General features: G+C 49.6%; 5 protein-coding genes across 5 annotated transcripts; 4 read left to right on the top strand and 1 right to left on the bottom strand.

Moving 5' to 3' along the window:
- Positions 1-195: 195 nt before the first annotated feature.
- SMAC4_04297 (uncharacterized protein) lies at positions 196-5171 on the top strand. The gene is made up of 3 exons (XM_003350945.2): positions 196-2304; positions 2386-3660; positions 3715-5171. The coding sequence occupies exons 1-3, from the start codon at positions 1072-1074 to the stop codon at positions 4015-4017; spliced, it is 2811 nt and encodes a 936-aa protein (XP_003350993.2). The 5' UTR covers positions 196-1071; the 3' UTR covers positions 4018-5171.
- Positions 5172-10283: 5112 nt separating this feature from the next.
- On the top strand, positions 10284-11593 carry SMAC4_04298 (uncharacterized protein). The gene is made up of 3 exons (XM_003350946.2): positions 10284-10619; positions 10829-11027; positions 11136-11593. The coding sequence occupies exons 1-3, from the start codon at positions 10553-10555 to the stop codon at positions 11278-11280; spliced, it is 411 nt and encodes a 136-aa protein (XP_003350994.1). The 5' UTR covers positions 10284-10552; the 3' UTR covers positions 11281-11593.
- Positions 11594-13669: 2076 nt separating this feature from the next.
- SMAC4_04299 (uncharacterized protein) lies at positions 13670-15733 on the top strand (the record flags this gene model as incomplete). Its single annotated transcript, XM_066090087.1, has 1 exon — positions 13670-15733. One exon carries the CDS (start codon positions 13670-13672, stop codon positions 15731-15733), a length of 2064 nt encoding a protein of 687 aa, XP_065945624.1.
- Positions 15734-17256: 1523 nt separating this feature from the next.
- On the bottom strand, positions 17257-19710 carry SMAC4_04300 (uncharacterized protein). The gene is made up of 2 exons (XM_003350948.2): positions 19191-19710; positions 17257-19119 (listed from the first exon to the last, which is right to left on the bottom strand). Exons 1-2 carry the CDS (start codon positions 19507-19509, stop codon positions 17354-17356), a joined length of 2085 nt encoding a protein of 694 aa, XP_003350996.1. The 5' UTR covers positions 19510-19710; the 3' UTR covers positions 17257-17353.
- A 195-nt stretch (positions 19711-19905) lies between these two features.
- On the top strand, positions 19906-22242 carry SMAC4_04301 (uncharacterized protein). Its single transcript, XM_066090088.1, has 2 exons — positions 19906-20409; positions 20512-22242. Exons 1-2 carry the CDS (start codon positions 20068-20070, stop codon positions 21997-21999), a joined length of 1830 nt encoding a protein of 609 aa, XP_065945623.1. The 5' UTR covers positions 19906-20067; the 3' UTR covers positions 22000-22242.
- Positions 22243-22518: the final 276 nt, after the last annotated feature.

Here is a 22518-nt window from a genome sequence, read left to right as displayed (position 1 = left end):
CACCAGGGCAAGCAGCTGCGGGCAATTCTCCTCGCTCACTCTTCCATGTTCAGGCAACACAGTAACCCGATCGAAACCTACCTAATCGATTAGGACTCGTACGACGGCGTGAGTGGATAGGTTGGCACTTCAATTGCAGCATTGCTCGTGGGTTATAAACGGTACGGGTACGCGGCGGGCCTTCCTTGTCCATCCCCACTACTACTGCAGAACTTCACCCAGCAGCCGAAGAAAAATTTATTCCACACACAAATCTCAGTTGCCGGTCCGATTTGGCAAGGCACCGCAGTCCCCCTCCAATACTTTTTTTCCTTTTTGTTTTTTTTCCCTTAACCAACCCTCTCCCCTCCCCGCGCAACCCAACCCCATTTCTTACCAATCTTACTCCTACAGACAGCATCCCGAGGCTGCCATCTTTAGGGTTATATCTCAAATCTCTCTGTGGACCCAGCAACCTGTTATTGGACGCCCGCAGGACTGCAGACATTCACCTTCGCATTCGACACCAGGCGTGCCATCACCTGCTCTCCTCTGCTCTCCTTCCCCTCCTGGTTGATTCGCCCTCGTCTGCATCCTTGGTCGCCATCGTCAACAGCCTGCACCTTCGAAACATCTTCTCGAGGCCCAGACAGCTCTGACATCTGTTGGACGCCCCGCAAGCGAGATCTCTTCCGAACGTGTACCCGTGCGCATTCGGCAAGAATTTTGCTGTCGAGTCACCAAACACCTTCACCAAAGGTCGCCCTCCTTGTTTTCGGCAACCTCTACATTCTCTCAGACTTCGATCGGGACAAAAACGTCCAACCGAGTCCAACTCTAGCAACAACTGCCCCGCAGAACTCGACATCGAGTAGCCGCTCAAGATCGTCAAAGGCCTCAGCGCCGTCAGCAGATTGTCAGAGAGGAGAGGTAAATCTCGCCCTTCTCCGGACATCCGATTAACGCAGACAGCCTCAGTGAGCAGTCTAGCCGAGGCGACCGACACCAAGTTTCCCCGCGATCGACCGAGCTTCCCCTCGATCAATCCATCGTCTTGCAACTTCTTGACGCCCCGCACCCGCCAAAACCAAAATGTCGGCCACAACATTCTCCTACGCGCAAGCCGCGAAGGGTAAGGCTGCTACTCAGCCGGGCACCAAGGACGATGTGCCATCAGCCGCTGCCGTACCGTCAGTAACCCCCAATGAGGCCGAGGTCACCGAGGCTTCCGAAGCCGGCAAGACCACTCAACCCTCTGCCGAACAGTCGAAGCAGGATGCCGAGCCCTTGTCCGCTGCCGCGCCAGCAACCGAAGAGACCACTAAGACCGTTCGCGAGAATGAAGCGGCACCAGCACAGCCTCAGCAGAAGTCGGAGGACAAGATTTCCAGGTCTGTAAGCCGCCACTCCCGGTCAAATGAAAGCACAGACGGCAGGAAAGGCCGGAAGAGCAAGAAGGCCCGGGCCAGTGAGAAAGATTCTCAGAATGAGCAACAAGCCGAGGAGGAGAAGGAGGTCAAGGAGGCGCCCAAGGTCGTTCTCTCTGAAGCTCCATTGCCCGCTGTCAACATTTGGGCGCAGCGACAGGAAGCACAGGCCGCCAAGCTGAAGACCTCGCCTGCTCCTACTTCCGATGATGCTTCCGCCGATGCCAAGAAGCAAGACGGCGAGAGCCAAAGCACGCCCGTGAATGGCGTGAACGGAGACAAGCCTCACAAGAAGACCGCCGACCTCCCAAGAGCTGCCGATCAACATCAGCGCAGGAATGGTCCCCGGGGCGCGCGTGTGGATAAGGATGACAAGAATGCGGTTGCTTTGCCTCCAGTGGCCGATGCCGCCTCGTGGCCTGACCCCAAGTCTGCGGCCAGCACCAGCACCGAAGCCCCCAAGGAAAAGGTTCAGGAAAAGACTGCCGAAAAGGAATCTCAGGAGGATTCGGGATCTTCTAAGAAGAAGACGTGGGTTGCTGTTGACATTCAGCCTACCGTCGTCTTCAACACGCCGCTGCCACCGCGCGGTTCCAAGACTCGAGGCGGAGCTCGGGGTGGTCGTGAGCAAGGGTCTACAAGGCCGCATAATACCAACGCCACCAATGGCTCAAACGCCACTTCGCAGAGCGAAAGGGCGCCAGCAACCGGCGGTCCCAACGGACACAAGCGTGCTGGATCCCGCCCTCGTGAGGGCAACATGCCCCCACGCGCGAACAACCAATCTCATACTTCCAAGCGTACCTCTGCCGACGCAGCCTCCTCGAAGGATGCACGCAAGCTGTCGGTTTCCGCGAACAACGAGCAAGCTCGCGAGTCGGGAGCTGAGACATCCACTGTAAGTCCAAATCGTCACCACTCTGCTGTGCATCGCACATCGCACCCCCTTCATGGTAGTCAGAACCTAACATCCCTTCAGAATGCCACCAAGAAGGGATCATCCGTCAAGGAAGGACAGAATGAGGCTGGGGCAACCTCCGAGGCAGGACCGTCGTCGTCTTCCCGTTCTCATGAGCGTCATCACAAGGGATCCGACTTCGCCAAGGACTCAGCTCATCACGGTGTGAATGGCCAGCAGTACCCTGGCCGCGAAGGCCGTCCCGAGCGTGGTCGTGGTGGATATCGCGGTCGCGGCGGTCACAATGGCACCTCTGGCTCTCACCAGTCTGGCTATAACGGCAACGGTCAATATGGCCACTCATCTTACCAGTCACGCCAGCATAACTCCCCGCCCCAGCATACCGGTCAGTTCTCCGGCTCTTACGGTCAGTCGTCTAGAGGCAGAGGCAAGTGGACTGGCTCGAACCAGAATGCTGGCCGCAACGGATCTGCTCCCGCTTTCGCCCCGAGGATGGCTCAGCCCAACGAATACTCGGTTCCTCAGTACCCTGTGCCGTATATGTACTATCCGGTCTACGATCCCATGATCCCTGTTATCAAGGCCCAGGTCGAGTACTATCTCTCGCTCGAGAACCTTTGCAAGGACACCTACCTTCGCAAACACATGGATGGTTCCGGCTGGGTGTTCTTGGACGTGATTGCGAGCTTCAGGCGCATGCGCGAGCTTAGCCAGGATCAGGAGTCTCTTCGTTTCGCGTGCTCTCTCTCCGACAAGGTTGAGTATGTCGTTGGCGAAGACGGCGTTGAACGACTTCGCAGCAAGGATTCATGGTCCAAGTTTGTTCTGCGGGAAGAAGACCGCGTCGAGCATCTCCGCCACAACGGACCGACGAACTATACTCCTTACCAAAGCCCGTATCATCCGATGGCCGCTTACGGTGCTCCCGTAATTCCCCAGAACTACCCTGCGGCAGCCCCGTACGCCGGCTACCCCGAGGGTCATATGTTCCAGGCCGGATACGTGAATCCCGCGCACTACCACCCTGCCACCAACGGCTCTGCTGTCAATGGTCATCAGCAGTTGTCGGCGGGTGTTCCTGAGTTCGCGCCCCCCGTGGCTGCGCTTACACTCGAGAGCTTGACCAACCTTCCCGATAACGCTGTTGAGAAGATGGTCGTTATTCTTGCATATGACGACAAGGAAGGTCAGAGCTCCTCCGAAGCCTCCGCTGTGGCCGGTTATGAGTCCAGTGGTTCGGGTCACGAGCAAAGCAATGGCACCAATGGTGCGGCCGTTGAGAATGGCGCGAACACTGTGGTCTGGCTTGATCAGTACAGCCCAGAGTCTGCCAATGTTCGTATGGATCGCCAGCCCTACCCCGCCGTTCGCGAAGCTGCTCTTGCTCAGCATCAAAAGGCTACCGGTGGCGAGACTCCCAAGGAGATGCAGACCCTTTACGAATTCTGGTCGAAGTTGCTCCTCAAGAACTTCAATGAAAAGGTGTACTCGGAGTTCCGTACTCTGGCGCTTGAGGATGCGTCAAAGGAGGTCTCGAACAAGCAGGGCCTGAAGTATCTTCTTGAGTACTACAACAATATCCTGCTCAACAACGATATCCCGAAGCTTTGGCCTCAAGATCGCGCCGCCCCCGAGCTCCTCCAGCACCATTTCCAGGACGCACTGAGGGCTGATCGCTCTGGGTCTGCCTAAATTTGCCTTTGTTGGGTACAAGGCCGAAACCTGATCTGATGCCATGTCGGGTACAGGGCTGAGGGTGATTCTAGATCGTGGCTTCTCCCTCTGCCAAGAGAAAATGGCTCTCCAGTCCTGGTCAGCTTTTGACCGCTGATAAAACTACTCATACAGTGCCTACCATCTGCCTCTCACGAAGAGGATACTATGCCTTTCCCGTTCCGTCCATCTTCCATTGGCTCATCCTACAATCGAATGATACACTCGTCGGTACATGCGTATTTCAACATTGGGAAATGGCGTTTTGTTTTGTTTTTGTTTTTTTCCACGACGACAGCGAAGGGAGGTGTGGAACATTTTATACGGCAGAAGAAAAACACGACGAACATAGGAAGCGAGTTTCTGTCGACTCAGTTGGGGTACCATCTCTGAAGTCGCTTGATTGGCGATGAAGCGTCGACAAAGGAACATGCTGCCACTGGTTCTTTCAATTTCGCTGTCTACGCGATGCCAATATGGCCTCTAAAGGAGGTTGGGTAGTCAGCTCTCCCTTTTTTCGGTCGCGAGGAACCCTTCACCTTTATGTGGCTGGGGGCTCAACTTGTGTGTCCTCGGGCGAATTCACTTGGTGGCTCTGCATCACCAATTTGGGAGTAGTATTTTTACTCCGTTCTCGGATCTCTAAAAGACGTCAACGATACTTGCACGCGGGTACTCAAAAAAGGGAAAAGCGGCGGGGTTCTTCATTTTCTAAATTTCTCTTCTTTTATCAACATGAAAAAGTTTTGTTTTACACCAGATATTTCTTTACTGTGATGGACCGACGTTAACCTGCAAAATCATCGCTGACATACTTGAGCGAAGCAGACCAGCGTTTTGTTTTCGTTCCTAGAACAAAATGGTCCGGGATAAGATCGTGGCATGGGTTCATAGGTGGTGCGACAAGAAAAGAAAAACAGGGATAGTGACATGCTTCATTTTGCATTTTTGAGGGAGCTAACTAGGGGCGATGGGTTATCTTCGATCTTTGGACTCCCTGCGTACATTATCACTTCTTTCTTGTTTGGGCGGTTTTCTGGACCTTGTGTATCATTAGAGTTTAAAAGCGTACTTTAGGTATTTCCCTGACGCAACATGAGTACTTATGTATTTGTAAATGTATCCTTTGATTGATACGGTGTTCCTGTCTACCTCATATTAATTGGCATCTAGCCTGACCTACATACACAATTTAAAGCATCACTATTTTTTCGTACTTTTAAAAATCGGTATGTACAGAATTATTATATATACGTAATTACTGACCCATCACCCGCAGCGAGTGGTATTGGCTTGAATGAACGAATGATGATTTTTTCAACTACGTTCCACCTATATCAAATAATAAGTCGTACCGGCGACGACGGCTGGGCATCGGTATATATATATTGTCTTATCACGCTAGAACTATTTATATAGTCTACCCGATGGGAAAGTGGTGCTGCTTCCTTTCTTAGTCAAAGAGAAAAACCGTGTTAAATACTGGATGAAAACCCTCAGCTTCTTCATTTTCAACCGTAATCCTAAATCTAAACTTTCATCCCGTCTTACCTTGGGAGCCCGGGGAGCCCGGGGAGCCGTGGTTGCTTCAATGTTTGTCGTCCGTTCTTATCAATATCTCATTTTTTCGTCCCAATAAACTTCGTTACTTCTGATTGGCTGGTATACTAAGACTCTTGCCCTCCCCTTCTCCTTCCACCTTACGCTTCAGTTGTCTCGAGTATGTGCCGAGTGATTCTTCTTTTATCCTATCTTTGAGGTTTAAAGGTGGAAGAGGAGAGGTCTTGCTCGTGGTACTGGATTTCTCCGCTAATTGGCCGGTCGGCTGTCTGTAAGACGTTGTAAGGCTGAGAATTTTTGGTAAAAGAAATAGCGATTGGTCAATTGAATTTATTAAGGTTCTAATTCCGAGAACCTCTATTAGTTAGCTTAGTAATACCGCAGCTCATATTACTAAGCTCAAAGAAGAGATTTCTACACGTGCCTAGTCACGTGTACTTATAGATAAGCTAAGGACTAAAGTGAGACCAACATCATCTTTAACGCCTCTTATAACTAGGAAAGCGGAGAAGAGTCTATCTGATTTTTTAAAAACTGAATAGAAGTGGGGGGGAGGGGGGCAGAATTCGAACCTACAACCTTTCAGATGACATTAAAGGTAAACTAAGCTCAGATCTTTCCAACTGAGCTATCCTTCCTATTTTAATAATAGATAACGCTAATTAGTGTCACAGAATGCACTTGGGTGCCTCTTCCGGGACAAACTATATAAGACCACTTGAGCAACCGAACTGCTAGCTTTGGTTACTTGTATCCTTTTGGAGCATGACCTAGTGGTGTAGTGGTCCGCTAGCACTGTGACAATTAGTACTTTTGTATTGAATTCTAATATATATATAGTTAAAAGAGGGTTTTATTACAGTATTTGCTACTGTATTATCCTGAGTTTAATTCTATTGAAGTATACTTTAGCAACTTGAAGCAGCAATTTAAAAGAGTGTACTGTAATGAGGGTAGCAATAGCTTATTAAACGACGAGTTCGCTATCTTTTTTAAGCAATTATCGTAGGATATTAGGTATAGGGTGTAATAGATTTGTAGCTACTTTAAAAATTTGAAGTTGGCGATAGAGTATGTTAACGATGTAAATAAAAGTTATAATAGATTATAAGTTAATGAAATAGCTGAATATAAAGCGATAGGTAATGTAACCGGCCAACAATAAGAAGAGAAGTAGTAGGAGATAGTAGGAAGTGGTGGGAAGTAGTGATTATATTGAATAATAAAAAGTATATTTATCTATACAGCAATATTAAATGTATTGTAAGTATTACGAATATTAAAAATGCTAGAAATATGGTAAATGATATAAAACCTATTAAATAGATTAATTTATTTAATAATATTATTATGTTATAGCTCTTCCTTTTTACTTATAAACCAATTCAATTATTCGGCAGGTCATTGCTCGCTAGAATCGCTAGTAGTAGTACTACCCGCTATGGAAGTGAAAATTTTAGCGATGCTTATTTTAAAAGTAGTATTAAATTGTAAATTTAGAGCATTAAGTAATATATTATTTAATTAGGTTTTCAGATGTAGGGGAGAGAAGGTATATTTACTATAGTTTAATTACGTTGCTAGTATTCTGTGCTCTTTTTTGAGGAAGTTTTGTAAAGAAGTTTAGCTGCTGGAATTATTTTGGTAATTGCTTTTTGAGCGATAGTATATCCGTAGATATAGCCGTATTGTGAAATTCTTTTTTAAAGTGGCGATAGTTCTGTATATTATTAATACTATTATTATTAGAAATTTCTTAATATAGTAAATTTTATAAAAGGTTTTAAAGAACTCAGCAATAAGCTTCTGTACTAATTGGCTGGAAGGTAAGAGAGGTGGTAGCAACGAATGTAATTTAGTAATTAATAATATAAGGAGACGAAAGATTTATCATTTTATAGCTTCTTTATATATATTATTATTTTCTTTATATTTGTGCTTTTCATTCTTTTTATGAGTTATTTTTTTGTTGTTATTTTTAACGTCTACTTCCGCCTTCCGTAGGGCATGAGACGTTCTTTTTATGAGTTATTGACAGTGGTACAATCGATAGTAGTGCAATCGATGGTAGCACAATTATTCGCTTTTCGAAGAGTATAATAGACGTAGTAGTAGTAATAATAAAGGAGATTAGAAGAGTGTTAGTACGCTACGTAATTAGAATTTTGCAGTTAGTCAATTACTTATAGAAGGCGGTAGTAAAATATTTAAAAAGCGGGCTCACCATTGAATTAATAGTTATTACCCTATTTATTAGTGGGAGAGTAATTACGTTATGATTATTCATTACAGCTGTATTAGCTATAGAACTATTTACTAAGTAGGAAAGAGGGTAGAAGAGTAAAAAGTATAAGTAGCTAGGGAAATACTATTAGTGTAGTAAGTATAGAGGGTATCTGTCACACGAACATATGCCACACTCCTAGTATCACACGGACATATGCTACACTCCTGGTGTCATACGGGAATATGCTATACTCCTGGTGTCATATAAGAAAGACCTACATGTATGCAGATCGCTAGGTGCTTTGGAGCCTCAGGTAACAAGGACCCGTACGTACTGAATAGGTACCGTTTCCCTTTAGCATAAGAAGGCCTTAAAGCCCAGCCTTTCCCTAGAGGTTGAAAGGATCAAGAAGGCCTTCGAGACCAAAGTAGTTTATCAGCGGAATTGAACTACTGTTCCAAGCTCAAAACACTGTCCTTGTCATAGTATCAGTATAATTAATAGGAGTAGAAGTATAATAGACTTCTTGTTATTACGTACAGAAAACTTTCTATATTAATACTCCTATAACTATTATTAATATGATTAATAATACCAATATAAATTAGTATACTACCGGTTTCTTTATATCTGCTACTAGTATTATTACTGGAGTTAGAGCTAGAAGTAGCAGCTTTATTACTAAGTATTTTTCGTATCATTTTACTCAATAAGTTAGTAATTATAATCTTCCTTAATAATATTGTTCGTATTTACTTACCAATGTTTTAATTGTAAAATTATAATAAGTATTACTGCTACTTAGAGTATAATATATTTGATATCCGATAGCTCTATCATAATTCTTGAATTTAAAACCAAAACTATATATTGATATTTGCGCGAGTTTCTAGTACGCGGTGCTACAAGATTTGTGTCCGGTACGCCTTTCCTGGTTACGGTCTTCTTCAATATTATTTTCAATCTCTTCAAATATAGTATTGATCATAATATATTTGAGCTCTTTATTGCCGGGAGTCTGTGACCTTTGCAATAATTGGATTTTTAGGGCAGTAGTAATAAAAGTGTTAATTAGAATAGGAGTTTAGAAGCGTATAGCGGTTCGATTGGTAATGAAGGTATTTATAAGATTGCGGAAGAGAGTAGTAGGTATACTATTACTCTATAGCAATAGGATAGTAGCGACTTTGTAGATATGGTCGCGGCTGTGGGTAGTTTAATTATTTGAAATTTGAGCAAGATAATAAAAGTATAATATTAGGTAGGGTAGTAAAGGCACAATTTTATTACCTCTTTGTTGTTAATACTACTAAATGTATTAAAATATTCGCTATCAGAGATCGTCTTATTATAGACTATAGTTTTAATAAGACGATTATAATTTACAGTGGCGATATACGTAATACTATGAAGAGAGATAGGGTGCTTCGTTTTTATAGTAATATATTTGATTATTTCTTATACATAACCTGCTTACTGGTTTCTGATTTTAGTAATTAGGCTAGTTATAAACCGCTATGAGCTAAATTCGCTATTATTATTATTTTACTCGAGTTTTACTTTTATTAATAACCTGCGGTTTTAATAGTAGGAAGCCTGTTGTTACAGCCGATGATTATATACGATCCTATAATAGTAAATTATATTTATATAAATTGAGAATAGGTGTGCTTAGGAGTAGAAGTTAAAGTTTAAAGCGGTATCAGAGCGACGCCAGCTTAACTGGTGCGGGGTTTAACTACGGCCGTGGGTTTGGAAGCATTCAATTTAATAGAGGAGGCTACATTACTGTTATTGTTATTGTCCGATAAGTAAAACGAAGTTTAGAAAGCTTTTTTTTTAAAATACAAATTTCGTCAAAGTATAAATCAGATTTTAATACAAACAACTTTATAATTTCCTTCGCGATATCAATTACCTATATAATAATAAAAAGAGTAACATAATATAAACATACCTCCAGTGCTTATATCCAAAACTTTCGCGAATTTTAGAAGGTCCGCAACAATTAAAATACCTTACCAACACTGCTAAAAGTACATTTATATCTTCAAACACTCCTCTTAATGACTTTAGCAATCCCACTAATATCGCATAAGTACTCGCCATTTATAATCATCATTACAATCAATACCTTCTAGCGGGTATTAAAATAATACTTTATATCGACAGCTGAGTACATAATATAAACGCTTGAATAAACAAATATACAATTAAAATCATGATAATATCAACGTTTTGCACTAGATTTGGCCAGATTTCAATGTCAAACAATGAATTTACATTGTACAAAGCGATATAAAATAGCCAAATCGCTAAAATATGGATTTGCTCTATGTGTGCGTGTGGGTGGTGGCGCCCCCTCTCGCCAAGACTGACAAGGTGCTTGAGCATCGGAACACATCATAGGGCAAGGCATCCCCTCCCCTGACGACCAGTCCTTCCAAACAGGGGCCAGGGACTTTTAAAACGTGATCACATGTCACGAAATCGCCTACGCTAGCCATGTCGTCTCTCCTCGACCGAACTACTACACTACGCACCTCCTTCTAGTAAGGTACCTTGTTATCGCCAACACGCTCGCTGTATTCCGTTCCCAGAGCGCTCGGAATCGATCGCAATATTTCCGTAAAGGCGCTGCCAACAATATTCGCAAAAAGCACGAAGTTTTATTTGCGACAGACAGCAGGATCATCGATTACAGAGACTTGGACTTCAACAGCTACCATGGTTACGGTCGATGACAGACCCCGGTTGACGGAGGAGGAAAAGAAACAGAATCATATTCAATCCGGTACGTGCTACATCTTGGGGGAAAGGAACAACCTACTACTTAGACTTATGAACACCTCCAAGACTACAAACAAATTCCATACCCCCTACTTACCGCATGCCATATCACATCATATCATAGCTCTACCAACAACCTCGAAACTCGACTTGGCGCATGGCTCGAAATTAAGAAAAGGTCAGCAGTAGACTGACAAGACCCATCAAAAACAGAGCACAAGCGACGAACGCAAATCCGCAATGGCCTCGAAGCCGTCAGTAAGATTGTACCCGGCTGCGAAAACCTGCAACGGTCCGAGGGCGTGCTGCTACACAAGCTGGTTGAGTTCATGGCAGTCCACATGGAGGAGAGACAGAAGATGATTGAGGAGCTGGAGAAGTTGGGGGAGGAGGTTGATCCTCAGATGAAAGTGTGAGTTGCCTCTCTCTCCTTTCTTCCTTTCTTTCTTTCTTGGGAGACCGGTTGGCAGAGCTTCCGCCTGGCTAACATTCTTCTCCCTCTGTTTTGTGATACGACTAGGTGTCTGAGAAACTTGGATGACTACCACAAGAACAGGAGTAAGCCGGAGGAAGGCGAGATGTCGGCTTCGAGGTCGCCGACGAAGGAACCGGGACAGCAGCCGGGGGACCAAGAGGAAGGGGATGATTCGCATGCTGGGTATTGAGTGGGGAAGTGGACTACTAAACCCAAGGACCTGAAGAATATCCTTCGATGCTTGGAACGGTCGATCTGACGATGAACCACATCGGGAGGAAGCGGTTAGGTTAGGTTATTGGTGCGATGCGGCCAGCCCCAGTGTGTATTGGAAAGGGGGCAGGGGGTGGAAAGCATTAAGTATATACCCATGGACCTTTTTTTGTGTTTGAATTACTACCATAGACTTTCAGCAACCACCCCAGGGAGAATTGGATACTATGGGAGGCTGTTTGACTTCTCGCCAGCAGCCCTGGACTGATGTTGACTGACTTTTGAAAATGTTATGTGCCCCCATTAAGTCGACTTTTGCTAACGACTAGCCATCCTCGATGCATGGATAGGGCTAGAGTAGTTGATGGCGTCTTCAAACGCGAACATCACCAGCTTCGTCCCTTCTTTACAGGCAGGTAGCATATCAAATCTCACGAAGCAAGATGTTCTTGCCGCAGCCTCAAGAGCGTTGTTTCCTTTGCAGGTTTGACAGGAGGCCACGTCTTGATACGCCCAGCATCAGAAGGGCACTGTTAGTGATCGGTACCTGACAATACGAAACATCATAGAGCTCACTAACGCGCAGTAGCATATGCAAGGGTCAGCGGGGCATTACATCATCTCACTGACGAACAAAGCGCAAACCACAACACTGCCAAAGCGAACCTTTTGCTAACCATCCGGGAAACGTGACTCCTTTGAGCCCGAAGCTTTCTCAAATGCATCAAATTCGGTCTATTCAGTTGCCAAGTCTATATTCTGTATTTTTATCGATATACAACCAATTGCTGCCCGACCTTTTCAACATGTAGTGTACCTCTTTGAGTCTGCTTGATCACGGGCTGTCACAGGGGACACACTGCGCCACCCCACCAACCACTCGGGCCATCGAGGTACTTGATACTACCACTACCACTAGCACCAGGGCACTGCGTCATTGCCTTCAAAGTTTGTCCCTCCTCGTTGCCTCGCCCCGCTTCGTTCCGAGAGGCAGCTGGCTGACTTTTGCTTGGTCTTGGCAGTTCGAGACAGAGACAGAGAGAGAGAGAGTCAGTCCAACCATTGCACGGCAGTTATATTTCCAGCTGTCAAAGGTCTTCCACAAATGGCGCGCAAGATTATCCCAGCGAGACAGTGGTTCGGAGTCAGGGTTGAGTGTAAGACTACCATACGGTCAGCTCAGAGACTTTGTGCGATGGCGGGGTAGCTTTGGAGTTTGGAATGTTGGTGGCCCACCCAAAGAAGGAATCGACATTCGCCATGGAAAAAGATCCGAACGATCGTCGTCATGTTTGGGGACACCTATGAGCGGACTACCCGAGCGAATGACTCTGACTTCAACGTCTCCGTCGAAAGAGGAATGAAGATTCTTATTCAATCTTCTCATCGGCCCTGAGATAGATGTCTCAACATGTCAGGTCGGCTTGGACGGTTTCCTCCCCTGGTCTTCTGTGGGGCCTGCCATCTGCTCAGCCGCCCATCCGCAGTCTTCTCTCGTGCTCTTCTCACCAACCACAAGGCGAGGACCGCCCACTCTGGACCCTGATGACGATAGGGCCCCGGTCCCACCGACAAGGTCAAGAAGGTGGTGCTGGGTGCAGACGGGCATCACTGGCAGGACAGGGCTCGATGTGCGACAGAGTGCCGTCAAGGCCATGAAAGCCGCGCCCTAGGAATTCAGTCCGCCCACGTCGTTGCCCAGTCGCACAGCATGGCGCCCACATCCAGCGAGTCAACCACACAGTCTGCGGACTGCGCCCGAAGAGGGCTCGACTGCCTCGGTTGAGGAGGGGAGGCCGACATGTTCATCTCATGTCCAAGGCGTTTCCCCGGTTGGTTTGTGCTTTCATCTCATTTCAGTTGAAGAGTCACTTTGGACTTCTCACTTCTCAAAAGACATCACCAGTCTGATTGCCGTATGTACGCCAAAAAGTTAGACAACGCCTGAAGTCGTGTGATACGAGGAAAAGTTAGGTACTGAGCCTCGAGGTCAAACCCACACCATCAGCAGGTCAGGTTTCCAAGGAAGCTGGAGCGGGGCCAGCCCATCGTTGACTGCTACGTAAAGGTACTCAGTACACCCACTTCTACCATACCACTTTGCGCGGGGCCCTACCAAGAATATGACCTGACCAGCCCGGCATACCTGACGAGTAAGAGGATCTACATCATTCCCATATATTGCTTGGCCCTACTACTGTCGCCCAGCTCGCAGGATTCCCGCCACTTTTTTCTCTTACTTCCTCTTCCCAACACTTTCCCCGCTCTTCACCACTTCAAGAAAACGCCAACATATCTGTGAACAATCATCTAGAAAAAAACAAACGACAACTGTCTCACTGATCAAAAACACCACATACTTCGACATGGCATCATACGACCCGTATGATCACCCGGCCCGGGAGCGCTCCCGTTCCACAAGACGCTACTACCGCGAGGAGCGCCGCGGCGATGACAGAGACCCTCGGTACACCGGCGGCGCTGCCGACCAATACCTCAACGTCAACCACGATTTGATTCCTCGCCCCCGTGAGGATTCCGTCGAGGAGATCCGTCGTGACTTCCCTCCGCCCGGATACTCTACTCGGGATATGCGCCGCGCCCGCTCTGCCGATCCCGGCTACTATGACGACCACGATGATCACCGGTCCCGTTCCGGCCGGGATTATGACTACGACTACGACCACCGAGAGGAGAAGAAGAAGTCCCGGTTGGGCAACAAGGAGCAGCTTATCGCTGCGCTGGCCGGCGCCGCCATCGCCATTGGTGGAAAGGAGCTCTACGACCGCAAGGAAGCCAAGGACCATGGTTCCGATGTCCATCGCAACGTTCTTGCCTCGGCCGCTATCGGTGCTGCTGGAGCTTTTGCGGGCTATCAAGGCGCGGACTTCTACAACAAGCATAAGGAAAAGAAGGCCCCATTGGTTCTTAGAGGACGTGATGGCAGACTAGAGTATCGTAACGACGACGAAGTCAGTGCCAAGGACAACAAGGGCCACAAGAACTTCCTCGAGAGTGCCCTTGCCGCTGCTGGTATTGGCAGCACCTTGAAGGCCTTGGCGGGAGGCAGCAGCGGCAGAGATGATAGATCTGATACTAGAAGTGTCAGGAGTCGTCGCAGCAGCCGTTCGCGATCTCGCTCCCGCGGGGGCGATCCCGCCAAGAAGATCCAGAAGGCTGCCATGGCTTCCCTCATCGCTGGTGCCACCGAAGCCTTCCGTGTCTCTAAGGAGCCAGGTGGATGGAAGGGAGAAAAGGCCAAGCGCATCCTTACAGCCGCAGCGGGTGCTGCTACTGTGGATGCTGCCATGAAGGGCGACAAGGCGGGCAGCAAGCTTGGTTTGGCCGAATCTGTCATCGGTGGCCTGCTTGGCAACCGTGTGCTGAATGGTTCAAAGAAGAACATTGAGGAGGATGAGAAGACCGGTCGCTCTCGATCGCGATCTCGTGCCCGCTCAGGCTCCAAGGGTCCCGGTGGGCTTGCCGCTATCGCGACTGCCGGCCTCGGGACATACGCTGCCAAGAAGCTCAGCGACCGATCTAGATCCCGACGCCGGAGCACGGACTCGTATGACAGCCGCGATGGCTCACGCGATAGACGCCATCGCAGTCGCAGCCGCAGCGTCGTCGACTCAGCGCGCAAGGGCCTTGCCAAGCTAGGCCTTGGAAACGGACCAGACGACGATGAGCGCGACCGCCACGACCGCAGACACTACGACGACTACGCAGACTCTTCTCGAAGCGGACGCCGGCACCGAGACTACTCAGACGACGAGCGCTCCAGAAGCGGTCGTAGCCGCAGTCACTCAAGGGGAGGAGGAACGGTGGCGAGAAGACGCGATGGATCAGTCTCCTCATCCGACCTGGGAGATTCAGATGAGGACAGAAAGAGGACCAAGAAAATGAGAGGTAAGCAAATGATCACTACAGGTTTGGCAGCTGTGGCGACCATCCACGCTGCCTACAACATCTACCAGAGCGTGGAGAAGCACGGCGTACGTAAGAAGGCAGTGAGGGAAGGGAAGTTGAGTCCGGAAGATGCCAAGAAGCTGAAGCAAAGAGCGGTGCTGCAGGATGCCGCATCAGCCAGCATCGCGGCTCTGGGCATCAAGGGCGCCATCTCGGAGATGAAGGAGGCTCGCGAGGTGATGCACGAGACGCGCGAGTGGAAGAGGAAGAAAGAGGAGAGGCACCGCAAACGGCTCGAAAGACTGCGGGCAATGGCAAACCAGGCAAATGACTTTGACGGGGACGGCCGTGGTGACATTGTCGACTTCGGCAGACGCAAGGCTGACAACTGGTCCTCTTCAGCGCCGCCCAAGGCGACACACCTGGAGGATGGTCCCCATTACACTGATGGGAATCCATACGGCGCCGTCATGCCTCGCGCTCCCTCTCCTCCGTCGGGAAACACTCCTGGCAGGACTTGAGAGGGGCGAGACTTGCCATTGTCCGCTTTGTCGTCTGTTACTTGCGCTTCCTACACTTGCGCGACATCCAACTCCGCTTTCTTCTGCTATCTCACTACCTGGTACCTCAAGTACCGACATGAGATCTGGCCACCACTGAGCGTTGCAAAAACGGATCGGAGAGGGCGGGGGGAGCTTTCGATCTGATGCCTTACTTACGGTGGTGCTGCTGCTGCTGTGTTACTTCAAACACGTTTTGGTTACGATGACACGAAACTTCCCTTTTTTATCACATACATGAAAGTTACCAATCTATTGCTTTAACCAGTTGACTAATTCCCGCTTTTGCGAAAAACAGATCACCGCCGCTAAGAAAATACACGAGATGCTTGCTGTCCGGCCCGCAGTCCCCGCTGCGTAGCTGAACCGAAAAAGAGACGGAAAGGCCCGAATGCAGGGAAATGTGGCGATCCTTGGCATGGGTTGTAAGCAGGTTTTTGCGTTGTGCGACTGAACGGGCACGGATGTCGGAATGTCGCCGGACAGACAGAAGCTGTGAGAATGACGCGCACTCGAAGCACTGCAACAACGAAACAATCGATCGGAAAACGGTTGTTGGTCAATGCCGAGAACGGCCGACTTGCCGGTGCCAGCTCGGGTTTTGCGGTCTTTCTATGGTACAGGAAACGGAGATACGCCGCACGGGTTGTTGGTTGGTTCCCAAGTCACACACACGGATTTTGGATCTCACGATGCTTGGCGTGTGGTTGGCTGGCGGGCTCGCTGGGTATCAAGCATGCGCCTGTGGTTACGTCGGCAGGTCGGTAACCTACACTCGCACGGTTCGGGCTTCGGCATTTATTCTTCGCCGCTTATTACCATCGTTCACTCCCTATTTGTCTCATTCAATACCCTCTTCCCCATACTTTGTCAGCGGAAGAGCACTGGAGGGGGCGGTTCGTGGCTGCTGGATGTTTTCCATTCCTCTTCTGATTCTTTTCCAATTTGTTTGTATTTCCTTGCTTACGATGATGATGACAAGAGGGTGGTTGGGTTTCATGATGTTTCCCGACGAATTTTCTGATTTTTTTAACGAGAAGGATGATGATATAAAAACAACGAAATGAACGAAATGTATACCTCTGATGATGAGATATGGCCATACTATATATAGAGAGAGAAGAAAGAGAGTTACCTCCATGTTCTTGGATATATACAAGGAACCTGAATTCTGAACTCTTCTAACCTACCGGGGCAGACCGTCCATGTCTAATGAGCCGGCGATGCAAAGAATACTAACGCTAAGGACCCCGTGAAACTCGACGACCGAGGAGGAACCAATCCTTCCGAAGGTAAGCCAACGTATACGAAGTCGCAATCAATCGTGCACAACAATACATCACCTGCCAAGCAGTTAGTGAAAGGCGCTCAAGGTTTCGTCATTGCATATGGCGTTTCGTCTTGTCTAGTATGGTCTGGTTGTCCTACGCGGCGGGAGTTTAGAGGGACATAAGAGGTAAGCATCCTTGTAGAGATAAGCACTCGTGACATATGGGCTTTTATATTCCAAAAAAAAAAAAACACGGACGTTTTGTCCACAGACGGAAATAGTATTGTTATCTCCTACACTAAAGCACCCGCTCACTGAGCCCCTTCATCACCACCAGCACCGCCACCAGCAGCACCCCCTGCGGCTTGCTGTTTCCAGGCATTCGCCATGGCCAACAGGGTCGACAAGTTCTTGGTCTGCTGATCATCAGCCGGGAAGATGTAGTCGACATATTCCTCCCAAGTATCATCCTCCAATTTGCGCTTCTTCTTAGTCTTCCTCGGCATCTGTTTCTGAATCTTCTCGATATCCTCCGCCGACCCGTGCGTCTTCTCAAACGCCAACCAGGCATTGAGCAGCGACACCCGCTCGGCCTTGAGCTCGCGCTCTTTCATGCTCTTGTGCGCCCTCTCGAAGATCTTGCGCGCGCGTGCCTTGGCCTCCTCGCTGACCGGCTTCTCTTCCTCCGTCTCTTCTTCTTCTTCTTCTTCTTCTTCCAATTCGTCGGGAATGTTGATTTCGAACTGGGCGTAGCTGATCCAGACCTTGGGGTGGTCGGCCTTCTCGAGGAGGCGCTCATACAGGGCGCGCGTCCGCTCGTACTCGCCCTCTTCTTCCTCAAAGTCGATGTACGCCTTCCATACCACCTCGGGCATGTCCAGGATCGGCTGTGAGGCAGCGAGCTCGAAGATGGCGCGGGTGCGCTCGAGGTCGTCGAGACCGCGCTCCAGCTCGGCCCACTTGATCCATGTTTGGCAGTTGGCCGGGTTGTACATGACGTGCTTCTCGTAGAGGGTGCGGCAGCGCTCAAACTCGTAGAGCTTCTGTTCGAGGAGGATGTACTCCTTGAAGATCTTGTCCTTGGGACACATGCCGATGGCGCGGCCGAGGGTTTTGCGGGCTGTCGTTAGCTGGCCCTGGCGAATCTCGAAGTGCGCCTTGGCAACCCATACCTTGGCAAAGGTGAACTTCTTGTGGGGGATCAGGCTCAGACAGGTGTCGTAGATCTGGCGGGCTCGCTCGATATCCTTCGTTTCTCTCTCCTCCCATATCGCGTAGAAGAGGAAGAGGAAGATGTATCGCCTCCAGTGTCGCTTCTCTTGGGTTGGCGGTACTTGGGCAATGGCTCGCTCGTAGACTTCCCGGGTCCGGTCGACGTCTCCTCCGCTCTCCTCCAGCCGCGCAAAGTCAAACCAGACGTCGTAGTTCTTTGGGTTCTTCTTCACTTGCTCCTCGTATAGCCTCCTCCTCTTGGTGAGAATAACGTCCTCCACGCCCTCTTTGTCGCCAAACTGCTTTTCGAATGTGGTGTAGTGGGCATGTAGCGTCATCGACTTGGACCGAGGCAGGTTGTCGAGGCCGAACTTGTAGATGGCACGGGCCCGCTCATACTCCCGTAGACGGGCCTCGTACCTGGCAAAGGCGATAAATATCCTTTCGTCCACGGCATCGTCGCCCAGTGTTTCGGCAATCATCTGGATAGCGGTCTGGAAGACCTCGCGGACCGTGTCGCTGGTTCCGTATTCCTCCTCGAACTTGGCCCATTTAAGCCACGTCCTCGGTTCGGGATGGACGGCGGTAAAGGCCCTGAAGATCTCCCTTGCCCTGTCGAACTCGCCGTAGCGTTTCTCTAGACGGATATAAGCACTCCACGCCTGCTCATCTGGGTGCCACTTCATCCATCGGTCAAAGACTTGTCTGGTGCCCGGAATGTCGCCGAGCATCTCCATGACGTAGAGATACTGGTACCAGAGAGATGTGACTCTGGGCAGCCGCGTGACGGCGCGGTCCAGGAGATTGCGGGCATGGTTGATGTTGCGGTTCTTGATCTCTGCTTGGACGTATCTGATCCAGAGTTCTGTGAAAGTACTCGAGTTAGTAACTGATGCTTCCACGACGCACATAGACAGCTCAAGTGGATGAACATACGGGTGTTATTGGGATGTACGTCCAGAGCGCGCTCGAACACAGATCGGGCTCTCGCAAACTCCTTCTGTTCTAGCTCCCATTGGGCATATTGGAGCCAATTCGAAAGACGAACTCGGTTGCGTCGCACATAATCCTCAAACTCCTTGCGCTTGCGACCCTGGTATTCCTTGAGCTCCTCGAGGTCGGCGAAGCGCTGGGTGGGAGTCTGAAGGTTGACTTCCTGGCGGTCGACGGCCTCGCGCAACAGCTGCTCGGCCGAAATCTGCACAGGCGCCGGGGCCTTGTTTTTCACCCTTGGCGGGCCGCGTGATGACTCCATTGTGGTGATGGGCGTAACAAGTGACGAACTGACGAAGCTGGTGTGGTGTTGTAGGGTCTAGTTCTTGATGAGATTTCGGACCTTGACGCAACAACAGCCAGCCAGGACAAGGACGCGTTGCGATTGATGGACCGTGGCTGAAAGTTGCACAGTGTAGGCACTTGCTCCAAGTTAAGCCCTTTTCCTTGCTTTAGCGGGCAGATTGCCCTGTAAGACCCATAGAAGCCGCTGGATAAGGCTGTATAATATCTGCCGAGGGGGCAATGTCAAGCAAACTAGAAGTACATCTCAGCGCAAGAGAGTCAAAGCGCACTGTGTACAGGGGCAACGGGCAGGCAAGAAGCCACTCGCGCAGGTCTAGGCCGTGATGCAACGCCGCGGTCTCTTGCCTCCAATCTTTCCAAAAACAACCCAAGTCGACAACACAGCGAAACGTTTCCCACCCGTTTCGTAAGCGCACGACAGCTTATATCAACATCCAATCTGTTTTCTTCGAAATCAACCGATAACCATCCGAGCGAGCGCCGAATATCCTGCCCAGATAGCAGTTTTGCGAACATGTCCTCTACTCTCGACGAGCTCCTCCAGGACTTCGAGGACTCTGGCTCCGAGGCCGGCGGCGAGGAGTATGGCGATGGTCTTCTAGACGATGGTGTTGTTCCGGCTGGAAACTCAGGCGTGGACGACGCACACGTACCACTCAACGATGAGGACGTGGATGAAGGCATGGGTGAGGGTGAAGATAAAGACGAGGCTATGGGTGGCGTCGGAGCCGACGACTCAAATGCTGTTGAAGATCCCGAGGAAGCAAAGGCGAAGGTTGAGAAGATGCACTTAGGAGGAGTGCGGGACGTCCGAACTGTCGCTACTCTTATGAATTCTCTGAAGCCAGTACTCGAGGTTAGTCCCCTAATACCCCTTCGCGGTGCTCCCTTTGAACATGGAAAAGCGTTTACATCTTTTCTGAGCAATAGCCCTGACAGTCTGGATCGAACGTTGCAGAAAATCGCACATTACCAAGCACAACCCGCGCAGGCCAACGATTTTGGCCATGTCGAAGACCACCCGGAATACAACCTCTTGACGAACGCCAATAGGCTGTCTACTTTGATAGACAGCGAGGTGGCGCTTGTCCACAAGTTTGTGAGGGACCACTTCTCCGCCAGATTCGCCGCGCTCGAGTCGCTATTACCGAACCCTATCGAATACTGCAAGGTCGTTGCAATCCTGGGCAATTCTCCGATGGACTCGGAGAGCATGAAGGCGCTCCAACTTTCCACCGACAACCCCTTGGGTTTAAGTCTCAAGTCGGTTCTGGATGGGCCAACACTGATGATTGTCACGGTGGAAGCTACGGTTTCCAAAGGCCAATTTCTGGGCGAGGAGGAGGTTCAGCGCGTCACAGAAGCGTGCTTGATGGTGGTCGAGCTTGACAAGGCCAAGAAGACCCTCACTGAGTACGTACAGTCTCGCATGAACATTTTCGCGCCGAACTTGACGGCTCTCATTGGGTCCCTCACAGCAGCACAGCTCCTCAACCAGGCTGGTGGTCTTACTGGTCTTTCCAAAACCCCGGCCTGCAACCTCCCGGCTTGGGGTTCTAAGAAGCAGACAAGCTCTGCTCTCGCTACCAACGTCGGTATCAGACAGCAGGGTTTCATCTATCAGTCAGACATCGTTCGTGGGATCCCAACAGACCTGAAGAAGCAGGCGATGAAGATGTTTGCCAACAAGATTGTCATGTGCGCGCGCACCGACTGCTTCCACCAGTTCAGGGATGGATCAGAAGGCGAGCGACTGAAGGACGAGTGCCTGGACCGCCTGGATAAGCTGCAGCAAAAGCCGAACAGCAAGGGCGCGCGCGCTCTCCCGGCACCCGACGACAAGCCGAGCAGGAAGCGTGGTGGCCGACGAGCTCGTAAAGCCAAGGAGGCTACGGCCATGACGGAGCTGCGCAAGGCTCAGAACCGCATGGCATTTGGCAAGGAGGAAAATGAAGTTGGTTATGGTCAAGGCGATTCCACTGCCGGCATGGGCATGATCGGTCAGCGCGACGATGGACGTCTGCGGGTCACGCAAATCGACCAGCGCACGCGTGCCAAGCTCAGTGCGAAGAGCAAGGGCTGGGGTGGTGCCAGCTCGCTCAATGGCGGCGCTGCATCATCTCTCAGAGGACTTACCGCCGGCGGCAGCGGCATCGGTAACATCAGTCTGGCTGCCAGCAAGGGCTTGCGGACATCAGGCGTCGGTACCACGGTCGGCAGTGCCACGGCCGGTACGGTATCGTCGTTGGCGTTTACACCCATGCAAGGCCTGGAACTCGTTGATCCAAAGGTTCAGTCCGAGCTGAGCAGGAAGCGCAAAGCAGATGAGGATCGCTGGTTCAAGGGTGGTACATTTACCCAGGTTGGCAACTCGGGTGGTGGTGGTGAATTCAAGAAGCCTGCATTGCCCGCAGCCAAGAGACAAGATACCGGAGCGACGAAGTGATCGTCGTACTCAGAGAAGGTGAACAAACCGGTGGATGAAAGCGCACACACCGGCAATCAAACCCTGTTTCCAATCTCAATACGTCGGGACGGGTGATTGATCACTCATTCACGCTGAAGTGAGATCTGAGCCAAGAACGGCTCGGCTGAGCTTCACAACTCATGTCATTTTAGATCATTGTTATATCGCGGATTGGGCGTTTGGGGAGCTATTTTGCTAGGAAAATGTTCAGGGAAGTCATCCCATTCCATTCGTGGCCACGCCTTTCCTCCGTGTTTCTGACAATGTTGCTGTGCATTCACGATCTGATCGTCTTGCAGTTGATGTCCTGCTGTCAACCTCAACCAAAGCATAGGAGATGGGATGAGCCATCTGCCTCATGCACCACAACTGGTGGCGAATCTACGCGAAAACCCGGGGACTTTCGCATTCCCATATTATGTCCTTGAACAAGAACGGTACCCGTCTCATTTAACTCGGCACACCTGGATCCCGAAGAACGAACGGCCCGAGTTGAGA

The sequence above is a fragment of the Sordaria macrospora genome, chromosome 1, assembly GCF_033870435.1.
Source record: "Sordaria macrospora chromosome 1, complete sequence".
In the NCBI taxonomy this organism is placed as follows: Eukaryota; Fungi; Ascomycota; class Sordariomycetes; order Sordariales; family Sordariaceae; genus Sordaria; species Sordaria macrospora.
Note: the sequence above shows the minus strand (reverse complement) of the source record. Positions and strands in the feature narration are given on the sequence as shown.